Source organism: Perca flavescens, chromosome 3, assembly GCF_004354835.1.
Source record: "Perca flavescens isolate YP-PL-M2 chromosome 3, PFLA_1.0, whole genome shotgun sequence".
NCBI lineage: Eukaryota > Metazoa > Chordata > Actinopteri > Perciformes > Percidae > Perca > Perca flavescens.
Window position 1 is genome coordinate 30,643,968 of NC_041333.1, and position 23,701 is coordinate 30,667,668.

General features: G+C 39.9%; 1 protein-coding gene across 1 annotated transcript; it reads right to left on the reverse strand.

Annotated features, from left to right (window-relative positions):
* Positions 1-4,113: 4,113 nt before the first annotated feature.
* Positions 4,114-21,274, reverse strand: LOC114551645 (alpha-2-macroglobulin-like). The gene is given in 37 exon segments (XM_028572651.1): positions 4,114-4,285; positions 5,274-5,315; positions 5,493-5,598; positions 5,682-5,750; positions 5,834-5,924; positions 6,135-6,253; positions 6,371-6,583; positions 7,213-7,280; positions 7,283-7,399; positions 7,498-7,657; positions 8,581-8,655; positions 9,532-9,688; positions 9,887-9,962; positions 10,415-10,591; positions 10,826-10,909; positions 11,253-11,304; positions 11,398-11,519; positions 11,656-11,782; positions 12,393-12,618; positions 13,041-13,179; positions 13,316-13,412; positions 13,517-13,663; positions 14,067-14,216; positions 15,064-15,209; positions 15,310-15,373; positions 16,624-16,872; positions 17,098-17,265; positions 17,364-17,473; positions 17,602-17,719; positions 18,011-18,161; positions 18,270-18,354; positions 18,447-18,612; positions 19,304-19,324; positions 19,753-19,805; positions 20,424-20,580; positions 20,855-21,035; positions 21,189-21,274. Coding segments are annotated over 37 exon segments (4,374 nt in total). The 3' UTR covers positions 4,114-4,280.
* Positions 21,275-23,701: the final 2,427 nt, after the last annotated feature.

Below are 23,701 nucleotides of genomic sequence, written 5' to 3' on the forward strand. Positions count from 1 at the left end.
AAAGTTTTATTGTGGTAGGAGTAAAGGAAAAAATAAAGCCTATTTATATTTTGGGCATATTCGATTAGTGTATAGCTCATTTGCATATTAAAATTCATTTTCAAAGAAACTTGTTATACAAATGTTTTTAGTTTTCATGGGTACTTTCATTGTGTAAAGTTTCATTTTGATAGGAATAAAGGAAAAAATAGCCCCATTGGGGTGTATTGTTGCCTGGCCTTATTGGCACACATCTCGGATTAATATACAGTCTACGGTTTATTTACCACTGCCGTCCAATGCTTTATTATTAGAATGTCAACAATGTAGCCTACAGAACGGTCAACACACTTTCACTGCACCCACCAGCAAACGGGAGAAGGGTTTTAGTGGGACATATTAAGTAACGCCCACAATCACGAGGGTGAGTAACATGAGCAAATTAAGCATAGCATATAACAAACCCAGTTACAGAGTAGCGCCGCAACGGACATTCTAAAGAACGCACCTTCAACAAAGATTGTTGAAGGCATAAAATAGAAGTGGTAATAAAATAATACAGCAGACAGACCAACGATGGCTGATGAAACACTCAAGAAACAACTTTTACTAATTATTCAACACATCAACCATAGTACACCACCAATTTTTGATGATTTGAGGCAGCTATAAGTCACTTAACCCTTTAATTTTTATTGAATACAAACTGTGTAAACCACAGAAATACAGTAGCATATATCTCACAAAAGTGAGTACACCCCTCAGATTTTAGTAAATATTTCATTACATCTTTTAATTGGACAACACTGAAGAAATCACACTTTGCTACAATGTAAAGTGTTAAGTGTTGTTGTGGAAAATCTCTTTGGTGTTTGGTGATGAAGCTGGAAGTTTGTCTGACACACAGGAGTTATTGAAGTTATTTTCTTTATTCTTTTGTAAGTTTTATTTGATTAAGACAATGTACATTAATCAACTATATTAACCAATTATTTCCAGTGTTAGCCAGACAGCTAATTTTCAACTATAGTCCTAGTTACCTAGTATGCATGTCTTTATGGTGGGAAGAAACCAGAGCACCTGGAGGAAACCCACGCAAACACGGGGAGAACATGCAAACTCCACACAGAAAGGCCTGGGACGACCCGGATTCAAACCCAGAACCTTCTTGCTGTGAGGCAGAAGTGCTAACCACTGAGCCACCGTGCTGCCTATGGCTATTTTGCAAAAGAAGGAGACAGTTTAACAGACTGACAAGCAATCTGACAAAGTGTGTCAGTGAACAAAGAAACTTCAGGGTTTTTATAGCTGAGCATGAGATGGGAGGGACCGTTCTCCTGCTGACACTGCTTCTTTTACTGCTGAGCTTTGAGCTTTTTGTGGAAGTCTTCCTCGGCCCGAGGAAGTCATTCTCTCATGTAGAGCTGAGCTTTGAGGCTTTTGCGGAAGTCTTCTTCAGGCTGCGGAAAACCTCCTCAGGCCTCTGCCTCATGTAGAGTGTGCATGAGGGACACAGGGGGGGGCCGCATAGGCAGATACAGGAGAAGCTATGATCACCTTTTTAGAATAAAAATTGAGTACTATACTAAATCCCTACTAAATAGAAAACAGAGTAAATATTGTATAGTATAAAGTTAATATATATATAAAATTATGAGAATATAAAAAACATGGAGTAATGGATACAATATGAAAGAACTATCACACATCAGTGTGACAGATAAAAACTTTCCATTACAGTGTACAGCTTGTATAACAGTGTAAACAGTGTGCTGTTCCCTCAAAATAATTCAACACACAGTCATTAATGTCTAAAGCACTGGCAACAAAAGTGAGTACACCCCTATGTTAAATTCCCATAGAGGCAGGCAGATTTTTATTTTTAAAGGCCAGTTATTTCAGCGATCCAGGATACTATACATCCTGATAAAGTTCCCTTGGCCTTTGGAATTAAAATAGCCCCACATCATCACGTACCCTTCACCATATCTACAGATTGGCATGGTTTTATTTCAGTTAGCCTAATAACTGGTTTGTTTTGCATTGAGAGATGATTTTATGGAAAGTACCCCATGGGTTTTTTTCTCAACTTATGTGGAAAAAGGTTGAAAACTAAGAGAAATACTGAGTTTACAACTAAAAGGACATTACAAAAGAAAAGAGAAACAAGGTCATACTGTTGGATAATTAATGTTTAATAAATGCCGGCTATATGTTCAGAATAAACTATTTTGGTATCTTCTCTTTTGAAAAGTTCCTTAGAAAGGCAGCACCTCACTCTACATCATAAGTGCCCCTTAGAAAAAGGTAAAATAAATACATTTTAAAGATTGGAATTTGATTTAACTTCAAATTTATGACGTATAATGATTTAAGAGAGAGCAAAACTCAGAACTTATTGGAGAGAGTATAAAGCAAAACCACAACCAGATTTTGTCACCATGGAGGAGTGTAGGCTCTCTCATAAACATATCCACATATCACACTGGACATGGACAGGCAGGGGCACAGCTGAGATTCAATTTCTGTCACATTTAGCCTGACCTGGCTCTTACCAACATCTTCAGCTAGGACACCAGGGTATGTGCACTAGAGCCCTCTAGTGGTTGTGTGTCATCCTGGGTGGAATTCACAGATATTTTGTTATCTGCACGTAAAATACTATTGTCTCCATGTCAGGTCGGCCAAAATGAACACCGACAGCCCCTCAGACTGACGACGGCATGGGACACACCGAACAGATTTGCGTCACTGACCTCGCCAGACTGTCTAACGGCCGATAATCGGCTAAGTGTGTCCCGGCTATGACATATTTAGTCACCGGCAGGGCAGTTGGGACTCACCCGGAAATGGGGAGCGGAATGAGGTGACTAGAGAGGCTCTCAAAATCTGACAAAAATCTTTTAAGTAGTAAAAAGTAGTAGTAAAAAATGAGATCTTATTATGAACGGTCGCCATGACAGTCTGGCTTTGAATTTCCAGAGAAAACAAACCCGTGTGACGCGTTCGTCCAATCAGCTGCCGGTTTTCATTTCCTGGGCAACAATACAGATTAGCGCCGCCTGCTTATAGAAATGTATTACGTCTCTTCTCGTCTTTTTGGTGTGTTCTGTGGCACTTTTTGGACCAACACGGGGAGACTGATAATTTCGACTGGCTTTTCTGTCGACGGTCGGCCGTCTGGTTGGTGTGTAGACATCTTTAGAGATACTGGAGGTAAGTGCCATCACAGCACTGGTTGCCCTCTTCATTCTCAAACATGGGGATTTTTTAGACATCAATAAGTACATTAATAATGTTGAAATCCATCACAAGAAGTGCAAGCTCTGCTATGTGCACTAACATGATGTAATAAATAGCACCCCTTATTGAACTCTTACATGCCAGCTGTTTCCTGAATAATACTGCAGCTGGTATTGATAATCATATGTATTGTTGTTAAAATGTAAGGTCTAATTACTTGGCTTATTGCAAAACGTTAGTGTTGGCAATATAAAACAATGAAAAACAATATTAAAATGAAACACATTTGTCCTTGTTTTGTCTGCTGCAAAACCACTTTATTTTGACTTTAACTTTTTATAATTTTCCTTTTTTTCCCCACATTCCGTGACCTGCTGATCCCAGGTTCCCCTGGTTTTATGCTTAGTTTGGACCGGTCCATGTTCCAGTTTTGAGGAAGCCAATTAATCCAAACAACCGATTTCTTGGACCAGACCCGTGATATACAGTAACATAAACTTATCCAGCAAACAAATCAAAATCATTCCATTGAAGTTGTAATTCTGGTCACCTGGATAGCTTTAAGTCTAACTTTAGTCAGAACTGAGCTAAAAGTAGAGGGAATATTGCAGTATGCTGCCTGCATCTCCTTGTGTGAATAGGGAATATAAAATATAAATACATTTGCTAAACTTTGATTTCCAACTGCTTTAGGATTTGTAGATTATCCAAGCGTTTGAGAGAGTTTAGATGTTATCTAAAGAACACTTTTTGCTTTTATGACCGCATTTCCACACTAAGCTGAGCTGCACAACTTCTGGTCTTTGGATAAAACACATACATATATAAATACACAGCACAAAGATTAAACTGTGGAAAAAGTTCAACAAAAAAACAGTTTCAAGCGGGACATTAACGTTGCATTATTTAATTGTCCATCATGCATGTATTTCACTTCAGACAGTAGTTACACAGCTGTAAGGGGTTTTAGCAGAATACTAACAAGGAAATACAAACAGACATGCTGTTAGTACATAATATGTATCTTCTGGACGACTGGAGAACTGACCACACGCTCTTCAAGCTGCAAAAGAAATAAAAAATAAAATTAATTGCGAAGACTTAAGCCTGTTCATACCACATATTTGACACCTGACAGTTTACACCAATGCTACTATATGAGACAGTGTATCCTCTTCATAGCAACAACTCTGTAGACCTACTTCCAGCGTTTTTGTAGCTGGATATAATTTGTACCATATGAATGAGGATAGTTAATTTCCAGTAGTAATGAATTATTAATTGATAGAGCATCTGGAAAATGGCATTAAATGGGGGGAGATAGAAGTGATGACATGCAGCAAATAGGCCACAGGTTGGATTCGAATGCCAGCTGCTGTCAAGGTCTCAGCCTACATGGGGCGCACGCTCTACCGGCTGAGCTAGAGGTCATTCCACATAAAACAGACAAGAGATCTCCCCTCTTTTGTCAATTCCTCCCGTCTAGTCAGCAGTTCCAGCGTTTAGGGGAGTTGGTGTCACCTCTAATCAGCCAAACATTAACTATCGAGACAGCATGTCACCAGGGGAACGGCTGATGATAACACTGCGCTTCTTGGAAACAGGTGAGCTACATCCCATAGATATACAGTGTATGTTTTCTTAGTAACACTATTCTCTTGATAAGGGAAAACAGGGCAGCTGTAACAGTTGAGGAAAATTAAAAGTATCCTCCTGACTCTGCCATTTTCGACCAGCTGACAGTTTGTAACTGACTTGACCAGCTGACTTCGCTACGAGCTAATTGGCTGTTCAAACAGGTGACGTGCCTTACGTTCTAAAACCAGCCAATGGTGACTTGACAAGCTGAGTCGCAGGCGACACCATCAGACTGCTGTAACGTTCTAAAATGTTTTTTCCTCGTTGCAAATCTTTGGTGTGAGCTGGGCTTTACAGTCTACACTAGCTGTATGCTTCATTTGGTTTTAGGTTACAAAATTGGCACTTTTACAATTGACAATTCCAATTTACATTTACATACGTCATTGTGCTTCTTTATTATAGTTGGTTACCTGCAACACAAGGGTGGATGTATTCTGTATCAGACTGGTCACCTTAAGGGGAAAAAAAGTAGAAAATGAGTCAGACTTGCATCATATGTTCAATAGCCTATCATATTAACATACTACTATAAATGACTATTCTGATAACTGTTCAGGTTGTTTTACAGCCACCACGGAGCAGTGTGTGCTGTGACTTCTGTGAATGAGGTTTAGAGAGGACTGATTTACTTGGCTGGTAGTAGTCGTAGATCTTGACCACGGCTGGCTTCAGGTTCTGCACTTGGTGCTCCTGTATGAGCTTCAGGCTGTGGTTGATGCCTATGTCCTTCGGTAACTGTTGGAAGAAAAACAGACGACACGATCAGTAACAAATCTGGAGAGAGTCCTCTCTTGTTTGTCACTTTAAATCCCTCTCACCTCCCGTATGTACACCAGAACATGATCCTCCTTTTGTTCAACACGATCCACCAGCAGGGCACCTTTGAGCTGTGAGGAGACATTAATCAGCTGTTATCATGACGACAACAACTGACACAAATACTCAGTTTAAAGTTACTGTGATCACTCACCATGTTCAAAGACTCTGGGTCTGGGACAAATCCAGAGAGCATTTTGATATCCAGGATAACCATGTTTGTGCTCGACTCCTTTCCACTATAGCTGTAATAAAAGTACCATAAAAACATGATGTCAATCTGGTGCTTTGGAAGGCTCTGTTTGTTTGAGCTGAGTTTTAGCTACCAAGTTGTAAACATTCCTCCCCTGTCCATCCACCAACAGTTACATAGTTCAAGCTGGTAGATGCAGAGGATCGTTTGCCAAAAACTTCAGTATTCGTCAATGTCGTGGATCTGCTCGTTGAGTACTTACAGGGATGTTAGGTTCAGACTGAGTTTGGGTATTTTGCTGGTGCAGTCGGCCTCTGGTTTGACTTCAACACTGAGAGTGGTAACATCAGCAGGAGTTGGGATGTTATAGACGAGAGAAATCTAAACAATATTCATAAAAAGTGAACAAGAATCTCAAGAATTTTCCTTTCTCAAGTTGGTTAAAATGTACAGTATGAAACATCAGGATTGGTGGTTTATGTACATCAAACCACTGACCTGTATTGCAGCACACGCAGTGCCCTTCACCTCCAGGCTGTACTTTCCTGTCATGTCCTGCAGCTGCTTCTCCTGGTAGAGCAGCTTGTTGTTCTGATTCACATCAAACACCAGCTGGCCACTGGGAGACTGGACCGTCACTGTGCTTGAACCCTCTGGACTGAACACCAGAGTGGAGTAGAGAGCCAGAGCCTGAAGAGCCACCACGGTGTCCTACAACACACACAAAAGAAAATACCTAATACTTATGTGCTTACATTTATACAAATGTAAATGTTCTTTTGTTTACACATGTAGCAGCTTTCATATATTGAGTTCACTTTTATCAATTTAAGGTCTCTCCAATTGTTGATTTTCATACAGAAAAAGAAAATTACCATTTAAAAAAATGGTATGCACATTTTATTTGCAATTAATGGGCTAAACCAATGTCCTTGTTCTCCGTATGGTTTAATTGACACTAAACTGTTGAGGTATCTGGCAATGTCGCGGTCCTGTGAGAACTATGCATGTCTAAATGTGAGTTTCAGTTTTAAAATAATTTGAAAGAAACTGAAGGCTTTAGTATTTTTTATAAGTAGATACAATTATCCTTTACTTCATAAGCTAAATACAACATTTAAAGAAACATTTAATTGAAGCAGAAAAATTAATTGCATTGTCAAACATGAAAATAGGGCTGTTTTTCTTGTGCCATGCCATTGTTTTCAGGCTGTCAGACAAATGGGCTTTAGGTCACAGCTAATACATTTTTAAATAACTTGTTTGTTCATCTTATTTGTCCCAGAAGATATTACTGTATGTTTGACTCAAAGTCCAGCTTAACCCTGTCTGGGCTGTACCTGTGTGGAGGAGAATCCTCCATAATAGTTCTGCTGGCTAGTCAGCCATCTAACGATGCGGCTGGCGAGCCCAGGTCTTCAACAGTCGGAGAGGCACTGAGTTTAGCCAGCAGCACATAGGAGCTGATCTCCACAGACAGAGAGGCTGACGTTTCTGTTGCTGTCTGAGACCAGTGGAGGAAACCTCCTAAAAAAAACAGACATCCACAAAGAGACCAACAGGCACAGGGTAAGCTTTGTCACAGTAATGAAGCCAGAATGATTTCCTGGAGGAGGAGGACTCACCTTCTTGTAATACAACAGTGTCTAGGTGCTTCAGTAGGTGAGCACGGGTCTCCATGTCTCCTGCCAGGGTGAAGACGTACGCCAGCAGAGCTGTGGTGTAGGTGTTGCTGAGGTCACTGATCGACTCCTTGAGGCAAGACAAGCTCTGCTTCACAGGACCCTAGAACAGATTCAAAGAATACATTGTCTTTCGCCGCTGTGTTAACTTCCTATATTCAGGGAAAGGAACGACTTCAGTAAATGGAGGCAATAACACAAAACAGCAGAAAGTGAGGGCACAGCGGAAAAAGAAACCGGCCAGGAATCAAGTATTAAGCAGTGCTCCTAATCTGAATGATAGAGGTAATAAAAACCACTACCCACAAAATGTCATTGTCAAATGAGGCATACAATACTAACCAAACTGAAATATGTTTTAAAAAAAAAAAAAAAAAAAAAAAAAAAAAAAAAAGACTAGTAATCAGATGGCTTGTTACTCAAGTGAGACATTGGAGGCACCGCAAAAGAATGGAACAACTTAAAACAACCGGGTAAGACTAGGCTACATGGGTTAAATTCAACTCAAAACTAAATTGGTATTTCTACTACTTAAGTGGCATCAAGCGGTGAGGTTGCAGCAACCAACTGTAACAATACGCCTCCGCTTAACCCCTTCTGTCCAAGCGTGTAGGAGAACCCACAGTGGCCTTCACTTCAATGTAAAACATGAAAGGCCCTCTTTAAAGCCAGTGTTTAGTTTGTCCATTCTGGGCTACTGTAGAAACATGGCGGTGCAACATGGCGGGCTCTTTGAAAGTGGACCCACTCCTAATGTAGATATGAAGGATACATTCTAATCCAACAAAAACACAATTCTTTGTTTCAGGCGATTATACACTAATGAAAACATTTCTGCCAATAGCCCCCCCTACATCCTACACACTGGTCCTTTAAAAACAGTAAAAAAATAAATAAAAAATGTGTTAGGGTTTACAACTACAGTTCACATTATCTTTACTGCTATGCCATAAAAATGTCAATTCAAATGAATGCTACAATGCATCTTACGTACATATACATTCATATTACAAATAACCAACTCACATCTATGGAAGAATGCATCTCCAAGAAGGCAGCAGTGATGTAGGCACTGAGAGTAACTTCATCAGACACACCACCCTGTAAAGAGGAAGTATAAGTAATTAGTGATGTAGTCTGACTCACTGGATGCAGAATGCATCATTGGCCGCGTTTATCAAACAGTATTCTTCTCCCCTTTCGCTATCTCCACTATCGGTTCTAGCCAATGCCTGCATTATTAATTAATGCAGGTCTTTTTAATTGGTTAACTGCTGCATCCCTAGTACTGACTCTAGAGTCATAGTGAGAGAAACAAGTGCCTCCCCTGTGCTTTTTGACCACGGTCGAAAATCCGTAGCAGGAAAAGTTAACCCTCTCCTTGAGTTCATGTTGTTTATGGAGAAGGAGAACCAGGACATTGCCGCAACGTGTAGTTCCATTTTTCTAAAGGTGCACGTCAGTCCACAGCGTAGGGATCAATGTCTCAATGTATGTAGCTCCGGCGTAGATTTAACACAGAAGCATAAATCACGCTACAGTCCCTCTTCCCCCCCCACCAGTAAAATTAATCTAAGAGGGAATTATTGTAGCTGGGTTGGCTCAGTGGGTAGAGCATATAGTATAGAAGTTTATGCCTCAATGCAAAGGTTCACGGTTCAAATCTGACCTTTGATGATTTCCTGCTCGTCTTCCCCCTCCTTTCTCACCTAGCTATCCTGTAAAATTAAAGGTGGAAAAGCCCCAAAAAATAATCTATTGCAAATTGTTCCTTTTATGTCGCAAATTTCGTGAAGTGGGCCCCAGGCTGGCATTAGTTACTACTGAGACATGAATGAAAGTCCTGATGGTGCATTTCCATTTAACTACTGCTACATTAAAAGTGTCATTTAGTAAAATTAACATACTGACCTTCTTTAGTTTCAGTTATCAATCGTCATTGTTATACAAACTCTTGTCAAGAGGGACTTTCATTACCTTCATTATGTTGTGGAAGAGCTTTCCTGACTGTTCAAAACAGCCATTTTTTCGTTGTTTACTTTTCAGCCAGGTCACAGATGCTTCAATGTTCGTTGGATCAATGTAGATGAAAGACTGAGCTTTGGCAAACGATCTCAACACAAATGCAGTCAGCCTGAGGATATTACAACAAAAGTTAGACAGAAAAAAGTCAAGAGGAAGCACTTATGATCCCTTTAATGGCTCACGATAATCATCTACTCTGTTGTAAGTATAAAAGGTAAACTGTATGTCATGGTAAATGTTGCACAACATGTAAATACAGTATATAATTAATTATTCTTTGTGGATGATTGACCAGTAATGTTCTCACCAAGTGTTCCCTGTTCCTGCTCCAAATGTGCTGTAAGCACCGTCCTGATGTTTGTAGTTCAGCTGTCTCTGGTAGCCTGTATAACAAAAGAAACACTAATTAGGGCATTTACAGATTTGATAGGATTTATCAGATCCTATTATTTATTTAAGTTCAAGATTTTGGGTAAATTTGTTTATAACATATCTAAGTGTGCATGTACAGATGTAAAAGAAAAAGTATACTTTATGGCTTTACTGGACAGCTGACAGTAAAAAGATGACAGGAAATTAAGTGAGAGAAAGAAAGTGACATTGCAACAAGGTCACCCTGGTGGCCTAGAAGTTAGGGTGGGGGGGGCTGTTGTCAGCACCATAACCCAGAGGCCAGCAGGGTGACCCTGATCTGTAGTCTCTAATTGGAATGACAAGCAATTTCTAGCTATTGTGCACGCTGCTTATTATATTTTGTGCAACCAGCACCAGAATGTAACAGACGGTAGATTTGGCATACGTGTTCTTTTATCTACCAAAGTAAACTGAGACTCACCACTGGTCAGGAAGTTGGTAGCCTTTTCCCTGATGGCTGGGGTCAGCTGCTGTGTGTTTCTCAGGTACTCGAGGATGTAGATATTTGGGGCAAGGAGCGCCATGTTCTGCTCACCACATCCATACGGCATCTGCAGCAGCCCATCCAGGTTCTTCAGAGCCCGGCCCAGAATGTCACCTGCCCAAAAAAACACAGAATCACTGAGACCGAACACGTAACTAACCTGACCTTTACTTTCTACTGGGGCTTGAAAGACAAACTGTATGTTCTTATGTTGTTATTCCACCTTTTGTTAATCCCGAGAGAAACTAATTTAATATGTTGAAGGTATAAATGCACTTTGTATTTTGACTTTACATTGTTCAATTGATTAAAGCAACTCTCAATTAAAATGAATTTCTATTAGTTTACCAAGGACTGATACTGAAGCACGGGCAGATCCATCAATCATGTTCTCAGGGAGTTGTATGTCCATTTCCTCTGTCAAAGCTTCCCCTGTGAACAGAGAGAGAGGGAGAGCACCAACACTCAGCACTAAACCAAAGATGTCTTCGTCATGTATTGAAACAGGTCAGACTGGACTAAGATAAAATCACAAAAAATGGGGGTTCTTTCACTTCAATTGATAAAATGTATTTTTGATCAAATGTATTTAATGACAGTTAATCAATCTGATGCACCTGCGCTAAAGTTGGCAAATCTGCCATAATCAAACTGAAACTAAGTGCTATCTGCAAGTAGTGAATGTCTCCATTACATGTTTTAACATGCAATCTACTCGACTTCCAGTATTTGTCTTCACGTATGATGGGGCAGGCCTGGTGTAAACCATACTGACCTTTTGGGCAGAGCAGCCAGTTGTAGGTCTTTGTCATCTCAGTTCCCTCAGCCTGAGAGGGAAAAAAATAATGTGAGTTACTGAGTTTCCATTTGGTTAATGGATACAAATTCTCCCTTTATCATCTTGTTTTTAAGGTACCAACCTTTACTATGAGAGGTCGTGTGACCACGTCAATTCGTCCCCTTTCAGGCACGCTCACCACCTCATTGTCACATGAAATTTGGGATGTCACGGCCTCAGCCCTTACTGATACATTTACAACTCCTAAAAAGAACAAACAGTTTCAAACTTGATTCAGAACAATGATATTTTGTCACTAATGTGGATCTCACTGATTTCATAGAGATCAAAAAGAACTCCTCCACCTCAACAGCCTGGTGGATAAAAGCTTGACTCTCACCTAAGGCTGAGGGGGCCATGGTCCAGCTGAGGGTCTTGCGCTCACTGCCACACAGACAGGATGTGTACTGGTCACCAGAGAGGGGGGTTAGGGTGTAATCTAAGGAGGGGGTTGGAGTCACAGTGACCTGTTCAAGAGATAATATAATTTAAAACTGGAAATTTATGGCAAATGCAAAAAACTGTTCAAACTGTAGCACAATGCTCCAGCATTTAACCTTCCCCCCGTACATCTTGCAAATGTTTTTTTTAAATAAAAAAAGAGAGACATCTAATTATCTAGTTTGAACACTTTAGGAATTAGGAGTATTCCAAATATTTACTAGAACCTTGCTGAGGGCGTTGACAGGACCGGCTAAAGAGGTGGGTAGAGTTAAACAACAATCAATTACAGGTTTCAATGTTTTTAAAAAGGTGCCATTGATGGCACATTGAAAAGGGAGTGGGTAAAGTCATTATCTAATACAATCATAACATTTATATATAGCACTTTTCAAGCATTAAGCACAAAGAGCTTTCCAAATTAAGAATTACAGGATATGAATCCCCCCCGCTAGACATACAAAATTTACAACAAACAGCACTTTTTGGGTGATCCCTTAACTTTACATCTAGATCCATCATCAGATACATTCTATATATAAAAATAATCACTTTGCCAAGTACTTTGGTTTATGACCAAATTACCTGCAGACCAATCACCACCACTTTGTTTTCTGTTAATTAGCATAAAATTACCATGATGCAGCTGGTCAGGTAGTTGAAGGTGGTGGCCTTCAGTTCAAAGTGCTCCCCCCGAATGATGGAGTAGGGCAGGCTGAGCTCCAGGAAGAAGGGCTGGAAGACGGTGATGTTTTTACGTGGAGCCAAGCCGAAACCCTGAGGGGACAGACAGAAAGCCTCCGTCTCCCAGGTGGTGATGGTGTCCGGGACAGTGAGGGACACATCCTTCATTCCAGACTCTCTGGATCAGCAGATACACAGACGCATATGGTGAACTTAAAAAACATACTCACTCATTTGTCAAAAAAACAACAATGTGATTACTAATGTGATTACTAATGTGTAGACTTAATTGCAGTAACATCACCACATTGTAGTTACTGTTATCTAAAAAGAATGTGGAAATGTGAAATTGTTTCATATGCTGCTGAGATCTCAGAAACTCAAATAAATGCAATTTTACAGGCAGAAAATCGCCTGTAAAATTACTAATATATTCTGCTAAAATAAACTAAAATTAGACTCAAAGCTTAGGAGCAGTGACATTAGTTTCATGCCATTCATGTGTGGAGGGAGACAGCAGGAAGTCTGAGAGAGACTCTGGTGCACACACAAATTCCCTCAAACACATCACCATCAAAACCCTCTGTGGCAAAAACTCACCCAACTTCCACCAGGTCCCATATCCAGGTCTCTGGGAAGAAAGTGCGGACTGTCTCTATTGGTGATTTATCAGGAGATGGCATATCAGGGGCCGCAGCAGCTTCAGGGACACCAGCTGCCATGAATTCTTTCCTTATGGCTATGGTAGGAGAAAGTAGAAAATATTCCATTAGGTAAAAAACCAAAGCAATGACACAGTGACCTGTTTTAATGAGGTTGTAAATATCCAGCATGTATCACTTGATGGAGCAAAAAAAAAAAAAAAAAAAAGTCACCATAGTCACCATAGCCCTGGTAGTATTCTCTTCCTTTGTATTTGAGGCATGAAGGCTCTCGGATATCCATGTTTGTTGCCATCTTCATCCCTACATTCTAGATAATCCAACAACAAACAGGCATCACTGAAAAGTTGATAAATGTGCAACAATAACTTTAGTATATTTTTTATTTTGTACACTCATTTGTGCAGGAAGTACCTGGAAAACTGTATAAGCATCAGCTGTCCCACCACCATTGGGGTATGGCATAACATATCTTCTTGGTCTCACAGGCAAACATTCTACATCATCTTGAACGTCATATGGAATATAGGACATTTTTGTGACCGGCAACAATTGAAATATCTGAAAAGAAAGGTTTGGTTCAAAGTTAAAATGACAATGTTTGATGTTTTATGAAGCTCTGACAATTGGGAAACTCTTGGACCCTAAGATACTCTTATATCTTGAATTGTGGATGTAAAGTATATTTGTCAAATCATTGCCTTTATCCATAAGGCAGACTCTTACAGTGGGCTACACCTCACATATGGGATCATAACCTTATACTATAGCATTTTCATAACACGCTTACAACTGGGTAAAAAGAACAAAATCAGCAATGAGCTGCATTGCACAGTTGATAACAATGAACAACTGGTAGAGGGAGAAAAGGAAGAAAGATTAATCATGGGACAAGTAGTTAACAGTAAAAATGCATAGGGTAACATGATGTATGCATATAGTTTTGGTTGATTGCAGTAGTTACCTTGTCTGCATCCAGAGTCTTCCCTGGCTCCTTGATGAGGACGCTCTGGTCAACAGCGCTCACACCACACAGAGATTCTGGCCGGGCGGTAACCTGCATGATTGTCTCCTCTCCTGGGACGGCCGAGGACGGACAAAACTCCAGAGACACCTGACACAATCGGAAAAAAATACATTGCACCATCTGGACTTTAGTGGTAGATGAGGACCTTTGATCATTTCAACCTGACACAATCGTGTATTTTATTTCCTCCCAGATTGATTTTTAAAAGATAGTTTTTTTAAATTGTATTCAATAGTGATAGTATATTGGGGAACGACAGAGGGGACGATATGCAGCAAAGGGCCACAGGATTTAACCCGGACTTAACCCGGTCCGCTACCAAGGACTACATGGGGCACAAATTGCGTCACGCCAGGCCCACACAGCAATTTCACTAGAAAGCATTTTTCTGCCAGTGGAATGGCCACATGGCAGTTGGTCCTGCCGACGCTTAATTGCTCATATTGTATCTAGTGTGATTTGGGGGTTATGATATTGTTGTCAGTCCGCATTCGCTGCTCTGCTAAGGTTGGTGCTTCCTTTTGAGGAGTGACAGAGTCAGAGCCTAGAGGCAAAAAATCAACGCTGCATTTATTAAACATTTACATAAATAATCCATTCCACCTAAAATAGCTAACATGCCATCAGACAAGGGAAATGCTTAATGCATAAATAATCTTGTGTTAGTATAACTAGCTAAGACTGCATATGGATTATACCACCCTACCCATGCAATAGAGTCAGAAAAGGTTGTCCATCATAACAGAAAATAGACATGGCCCCAACATGTAGGAGGTTAATGTAATTCATTTCAGTGGGATATTTAAAAATTGCTCCAAAAAATGTCTTACATAGATAACTGGCTTTTTTTTCAAGAAAAGGCTGCATGCTGTATTGATTCTGCACCTAAAATCTAACAGCCTTTGCCACATGTCTCCGTTCTTCTCAGGCTGACCTTGTTACTGAAGCATTGCTCAGTAGAGAAGTCCGCGCTGTTGGCGATCACAGTCTCACTGGGGAGGATGGCGTAAGCCACAACCTGGACGTCTGGTGCCATGTCTGGAGACACTGTCAGCTTAAAGGACACCTCGCCCTCATTCACTGAAACAACATGAACAACAATCACTCACATGACTCCATAGATCAATAGATTAGCCATGCTAATTCAAAGGATACTTTTAAGACAAGTCACTTTGCTCACCCAATTTATCTTCGACTTCGACCCGTTCAACTCCTTGTATAACAATGGCTCCTCTTGATAAGACCTGGGGAATTTAAAAGAAAATGACAAAGAATGAGTAATGCAACATGCCCTGTCTGCTGTGAGGTTCTGTCATGTTATAAAGTACATAGTGGAATATGTTTGTATGGTTCATGGCAAAATGTTTTCTGTTTAAGTCGCAGTTGAAAGAGGAGGAGTTATTCAAAGGCAACATCAACATATCCAGAGCAGGATATTTAATAAGAGACTCAGTAAAATGTATTAAAAGGGGAACTCTACAATTTTACAAATCTCAACAAGTCTGTTTTTAGGAGAATACTACTGCATATGGGGGAAAATAGTTCCCTTGCGTAAGTCAGCATAGGTTGGGGACTGAAGACTACAAGTTTGAACATGATAAAATTCTGGGGGTGTGGAACACATTAGCTACACACATATACATACACATGTCCAACCTAGGGTGACCAGATTTCCCAGAACTAAAACCAGGAAACTTAGTGATCGTGCACGCACACGCTTTTTAACTTGAACATTTGCCAGCCCAGGTCAGACATAGACACAGACAGATTAGACACAATTTTGCCAACAGCACACGTAGACCAACTGCTCACAACATAATGAGTTATCTCAGTTAACTGACTGTGGTACGTCCCGCTGTTGGCATGCTCTACAATACGGTCCCACTTTTACACCGTTTAGCGGTCAGCATTTTAATGGTTTAACCGTGACAATTTGTATAAATAGTGGTTGGTGTAAACTGGGACATTTTAGCATTCCGACAGGCTTTTGTGGGGGCAAGCAACTCAAAATTGGGACTGTCCCGGTCAAACCCTAGTCCAACTACACTTTCAGTGGTTGAGTTGCATTACCGGTAATGTTGCTGCCGGGTTTTGGCTAGAAAGTTTACAATAAAAAAAGAAGTTCTGGTTCATTGATTTTGATCCTTTTCCTTAAACAGTCATTTGTGATTCTCCAGTGGCTTAAATCGCACAGATTGGATATTTAGCTTGACGTGCTCAGCTTTTAATATTTGGATGAAGTAGTTGAAACTCACATCTGGAATTTCTTTTGCAGATTTCTTTTACAGTGTTTCCAGTACAATGCTTGTAACGGTAAACAGGGTTTGCCTTAATGTTAGCTGTCAAACGTCACTATTTCTCAACGTTGTCAATGCTTAAATGTTGACATGTAGCACAAAATCTCCAGGGTAGTGATGTAAAGGTTGTTTTAAAAACATTTTCCCCATGTCTATGTCTCTGGAAGTGGTGAGAGAAAAATAGTTCAACCACTCACCAGATACATCACATCCACAAAGCCCCTGGGACCACAGCCCCCCACAAAGCCCTCTCCAACTACGGTGTATTGGATGAAGATTTCTTCTTCTTTGTCACAGGAAAGAGGTTCATCCTTCTTCTTTACATCCAGGGAGCTGACTGTTTTAGTATCAGGAGAAGAAAGTGTGGCCAAAGACACTGTGTGATCGTTAGACTCGTAGTATGGTGTTCTGTAAGGAGGGTAGCCCAGTGTCGGTGTGTCGCCAACCTAGAGAGCAGAGAAAAAAAGAAAAACACAAAAAATTAGATCATGGTAGATTAAGAAGAACGCTTCAGTTTTTACAGCCATAATTTTAGGTATAGACCGATTGTTCCTATATGGCACCTTGGTCAGTTGCAGCATATTGAGAAACCATTTGAGGTGTCAGATTTGGAATGTGTTATCAACTTCATGATGAATGTTGGGTTACAGATTGTAGTTTCTACTTCTTACTTGTAAGTGGATGTCCCCTTTAAAGTCCGCTGTGCTTAATGAGAAAGTGGCGACTCCATCACTGTTGGTTGTGAGATTCTGTAACCAACGCGGTGACCACCTTTCCCCCTCAAACAGGAACACCGGCATGTCAGGAATGGGTGTATTGTTGTAATAAACTGCTTTAACCTGTTGGAAGTACAACGTTGTATCACCGAGAATGCACACTGCTTCAGTTGCACTGTGTATAGAATCACATTGAAGAAGAGAAGACCAAATGCACTTACTTTTCCTTCCACATTTGATCCTTTGTTATAAATCTTGGGAGTGTCAGTGAAAGACAGCTTTCCAACAACATATGAAATCACCGTAGTCTTCTCTTGTGAGTGTGAAATACCTGTACAAGAAGCCTTCATGTTACAACAATGTGGATGCCATATTGTTTCAATACACGGCATAGTCATTTTGTCATTATAGGCCTACTAATTCTTTTAGAATATAAGTACGATATATGTTATGACTTGCCTGTCCCCTCCTCTTCCATATTTGCACTGAGTTGCAGTACATCTTGTAGCGCCTTTTGCGCAATTTTCGTGAACGTTGACATTGTGAAGATAAAAGTGGCACAGCCTTTCTTGTCCGTCTAGAAAGCACAATAAAATAAGATAAACTAAAGTGGACAAAGTGAAGGACATTTCAAACTTTCCACACGTCATGCCCTTATTACTTCTTAAAAACTTTTAACTGTCAAATCTTTATATCTAACTACTATCTCCATTGTATAAAAATTTACTTTTACGCTCCTTAATTTGTACATTAGACTGACAAGACAGATGACAATATGTAGTGTTAATGTGCACAGTGTACATTCTGTAGGAGGATATGTAAGGTCTATGCACCTTGCTTCATGAGACTGTCACCATGGCTACTGTACCTGCTTGGTCTCCTCGTAGCAAGGCATCGGGATTTCAGGGATTCCCTCTGGATGTTCAGGGGTGATTACAAGGGGTATACCAATATAGGCATCTAAAGGTCGGCACACCTTAAGTTCAACACTGCCTGGCACAGGCTGTCCGTATGTATACCTAATTAGATGGACATAAAAAAAATATTGTTATTGAAAAGAAACCATTCCCTAAACTGGACCTATTTTAGATTATTTAAGAGTAATGAGCGAAATAGCTTTTACTTACGTTGCACATACTTCAGCTTTGATTTCTTCCTGATTAATACTTACTTCATCAAATGCATTTATTTTTACGTCAAATTTAGGCAAAACTGGGGACAAAGGGATTATTAGCATTTTTGCTTCATTAAACAGATTGAAATGGTTGGTAAAATGGTTGGTAAAAATAAAAAAACTAACTCACCGTATTTTTCCACCTTGAAGCTGTGTTGTATTTTATCTGACCCAATCGACACAGTAACTTGGTAGGCTCCTTCACGGGCCTCAGAGTTCAAGGGGTAAGAAAGCTGTAATATCTTACTATTGGATGTTTCATTCAGCCACTGTCCAATCCTGTTGCTGTTAGAATCCTGTTAAGTGAAGTAAAGAACATGTGACAATAGGAAACTTGTGAATACAGGAAGAATGGCATTTCTTCTTCAACAAGATGGCAGATAAAAGTGGGCCATGGTTTGGTGTAAAATTGAATGAGTAGGAAAAATATAAAAATTTGAAGCATACACACAAGTGCATTGGCAGGCTAATATCAGTGCCCAGTTACAGATATATTGGTCTTAGTGTATAATGGGTGTTTGTACAGAATTTGCTGCAAAAGTATATGAATATTTGTGTTATTTCCTTTTTAAAGCAAGTTTTATGTAGTATGACAATCTTATCTTAACTTTTGGTCCACTTACTAGCTAGTCTTGGAGTTTGTGCAATGCAAAAAGAAATAAATAAATAACTCCCATCTACTGATGAAGAGAGGCTTTTAAATTAGAGGCTGTTAAAATCTCCAGAAAATGCTTTTTTTTGTAACACCTTTTGACACTGAACACTGATTTTTCATCAGAAAATGCAGCCTGTAAAATAAGAATTTTGGTGTCCAAGGTCATGCATGAAAGTCACTTCATGTTTTTAGGAGATTAACATGCTGAACTTTTAATAGCTTAATAAGTCAACTGGAGCATTTTGCTTTAGGTATTTGTATTAGAAAACAAAAAAAATTGTAACTTTCAGTTAAATATACCCAGTATGTTAAAATGTGGATATTATTCTTACCTCAATTTCAATTATATCGTACTGTAAAGAAAGAAAGAAAAGATTTGTTAAAGCACAAGCTGCTTTGTATCCCTCTCATCACATTGTCATAATGAGTTAAAGACTTGAGCTCTTATATTCATTCTGATTTATCGTTTTTCTCGAGAAAAGATATACTGTTCTATTGTAATCTTTAGTATAAATTCCACTGTTATTTCCAAGTAAATGGGATAATGTGTGACAAAATGTGAAAACACATGTTGGAATGGATCCATCACTGGGTCAGCAACCTTCAAAGCAGCTTGGTAGGTTTACCTAGAGGGGCTGTGGTTGTACTACTGACCCAGAGCTTCACCAGGAGCTCATATTCTGGTTCAATCAAAACTAAAACCTGCACCATTATCAAACCGTATCACTGATACTGTTTATGAATGAGACCTAAAGAAAGGAAAGACTGTTCAAACACTCACCAGCTGATTGACAGGTCTTAACTGGGAATCCAGTGTGATGACTCTGAATTGCACTGAGAGACAGAGAGATTACATGAAGCCTTTACAGCTCTTCTACAGCAGTGTTAAACATCCTAACAGGCCAGTGATTGGTCTTCTGTTAACTGTTATAAAAATAAAAAATAAATTGATAGTTTACCATTAGTCTTCCCTCTGTTGTCTGCCATAAAACTGCACAAAATGTAAGCAATCTGTGGCAAATTTCCCAATATCCCAAGAAGGAAATAGCACCTTCAGCTCAGTGTGCATAATAATAATTAGTATTAACATTTAGGAATCTGGACACAGCCTTGGATTTGAATAAAGTAGTGGATAGTTTTGCACGGAAACTGCCGTTAAGGAATAGCACAAATTTTGAGATAAGATACCTTGTTTTAAATAATATTGTCAACGTGGGACATTACTAATATGATATCCAGAATGGGGGGGACATCTGTGCTCTCAGCTGCAGTAGGGGAAAAAGTAGTAATTTCATTTAAAAAAAAACCTAGAGGCTTAAGGAATCTCACCTCAATTAGTATTATAAACAAATACATAAGTCAAGTTATCAAGTAACCAAGCAAACATATATTAAAAAAGCAAATATAAAGTAACCAACATAAATCAAGAAAAACCCTTCAGCTCAAAATTACCTGTTTGTCCTGGGAGGTAGATTGGTTTATCTGTTTGGATGAATGTCATTGCTCGATAGACTTTGATCTTAACTTTTCGGACTTCTTTAGAGTAGAAAGTGTCACCTCGTACCTCCACCACGAAGTTCTGCACCACTTCATCCTGCACTAAAGGAACCTGTGACAGAAAGATATTTTATAGACACCGAGAGCCATTACATCCCATTAAAACATGATTTATAAATATTTAACTTGATATGTTGTAACTTAAATGGTTAAAATCACTTATTACAACAGCCGTTTACACAATTTATTATTTATTTATGTATTTATATTGTGTGCTTTCCTTTACAAATCTGACTGTATGTGTTATGAAATCCCATCAATGTTTTCATTTCATTTCAACACATTTTGTGGAAATGAGCAAAATCAAAATCAGGAAAGCTGCTGACCTTAAATTCAGTGCAGGTATGAAAGTCTTGACAGTACGTCTTCTTCATAAGGGTTGTATTTGCCTCTTTGGACATCAGAGTGACGCTCATTTCCAGAGTCTCGTTGGGCTCCAGGAGACTCGCACAGAATTTGGTCTCGGCTCCAGATTCAAGAATTGCAGGAATGGCTACCATGTACTGCCTACAACCACAGACACACATACAGTACATATCTCACTGGATCTGACATGGAAATAACCCCAACCCAGAAGATTATGCAGCATAAAATCCTTAACCATGATCAATTTATTAAATCACAGGCTATTATTATTTTTTAACTGTAGAGGTAACTTACGGTCCTGCCACGGCTTGGCCCACGCACATCCAGCTCAAGAAGACACACAGTTTCCATGTCCACATCTGAATCCCAGGACGACCCATGACTGAATGAGATGATCCTGAGTCAGCATCTGTTTAATAGTCTCTGATAGAGAATTCCACGCCCACAAGCCGACCCCCACATCCTCTCTATTTGATTTTAAGGTAACCCATTCAATCATTTATAGACTTCATGTTGTGGTGTGTAAGGTGTAGAATAATGTTTTTACTAATTTCACATACATATAATAAGAATGTAAAAGGTTTCCATAAGAGACCAAGTGTGTTTTGGTGTATGCTTATTGCACAGAGTTGTGTGTTGTCATAGACACGGTGATTCCCAAAACAAAGAAAACTCTGACGCACAGATGGTTCAGCTGAAGCGGTAAGTATAAGATAGTTATAGGGTCACAGTGGCCTCGAGCAAAGTACATTGAGTAATAATAATAAGCGAAACAGGAACAGAATGCACCGCTTTGCGTGACAGTAAATTAAGATGAGATACAGCACAGTGGCCTCGACCCTGGCGTGTGTTGTGTGAAGATAACACTCCCTGTGCTGGAGAAAAGAGGGGGCCAAAGAAAGAAAGTATAAGAGATGAGGGGAAGTAGCCTATAGAGGCTCACGAGGTCTGACAGTCTAGAGATACGTGGATCAGCTCTTTGTCTGTTGCTAGGAAAACTTAGTTTCTGCGTGCTTTGTGATCCCACAGATCTGTATATTGAAACTCTGATGCTTGACTGATTTAACGAATGTATTTCTCTTTATCTTATCGTCTTATTTGGCTCTTGCTTAGGATCAATGTAAGTTCAATTTAACGAACGTGCTTGGATATATAGGCCTTTTATTGGGTGTTAGACACATTGTCCCAAAAGGGGGGACACAGAGGAGGAAATGCCCAACAAAGGCTAACTGCAATTTACGGTTTAATTAGGCAATGTTTGAAGTCCAGAAAGTTTGTCATTCCAACTATAACAATGTATGAAAGATATTTTTTCCTGAATCAGTCTGCGGTACTTCATATAGCTCATTCTAAGATATGCAATTTAAAAAAGGTGCAATGTGTAGGTACTTGCCGCTGCCCTTTTTAAAAAAAAATTTCAAGTTTGTGAACAGTTTTGGGCCAAAACAAACCATCCCCAAAAATGTAACAGATTCTGCGTTTAAAAGACCGTCGCAAGAGCTCAGTGGAGTGAAACAGCCTGGCAGCAGGGCTGCACTGGCCATCTGGCATACCGGGGATTTTCCCGGTGGGCCGACGCACTTTTGGGCAGAATCGGCGATAAATTGGCCTTTTTTTTTTTTTTTTTTTTTTTTGGCCGCGCCGGCCCATAAAGAACTCACAGCGGCCCATTGGTTAATTTTGTTAATTGGTACTGGCCTGACCCAATCAAATCCAGGAACCCCCTTCCCCACTCCGGACCGCAAATTTACGAATCCCACTATGGCCACGCCTCCCGGCCCTGAGACACCATTGAAATGGACCAATAGACCCCGTTGCTCTGGACGGAGACCAGTGAAGGCTGTTAGAAGCACTTTTCCGGTGATCACTTGCTTTACTGCGCAGCCTCCAACTGACAGAGACAACGTAAATGTGACGTGAGCAACGTGTCTGAAAGTTGTAAGTCTCCTGGTAGCTGTGACAAGAGAAATCTCAATCATTCCCAATCTTACAGAGACAGAGAGCGTAGGTATGTGTAAGGAGATAACATAAGCACAGGCTAATTATTGCTAACTAACATGCTAGTTAACATTAGTAATTAAACCTAAACAGCTAACGTAAGTCAAAACTGCCTGCGAGCTTCTCCTGTATTATACGGTAATTCCTCTACTGTGCGACAGTAAGTCACTTGGTTATGACACAATCGTTAGCCTATTTTTACAAAACCGTCTGCTACGGAGCCATAACGTGAGGTACAAGGTAATGGAGCCTTTTATACATTGTCATGTTTCTTTAGAAATAAACAATGGACAAAGAGAGTCTTTAAACGCTTCAGATGTAAAGTTATTCGCTGTCAAAGTGGCGCCAAAATGTATGCTAGTTAGTGGAATGCTAATGGCAGGTGATCTCTTTGTAGCATCAAAATGGCGCTATAGGAGGTTTGAGTTCTGAAGTGAAGCTTACCCCCTTGTGTGACACGAGCTCTAATAGTTTTCCTGGAAGTTAAGCAACCACGTTAAAATGGTCAAACGACCACCAAAGCGCAAGGGAGGTGCAGAGCGAGTGGGAGCGAGTGAGGAAAAGATGGAAGAGAGAGTAGATGACGATGTGGTAAGGAGTAGGCAAATTTAACAGGGACTCTCAGGAAGTGTGTGTGTGTGTGTGTGTGTGTGTGTGTGTGTGTGTGTGTGTGTGTGTGTGTGTGTGTGTGTGTGTGTGTGTGTGTGTGTCATAACAAGCACTTTGGCTCTAACATTAAAGTTAGTGGCTAGGTAACCTAACTGCTAAACTTACATTGAAAATGCTAGCAGTTAGCCTGTTGGGTAGCT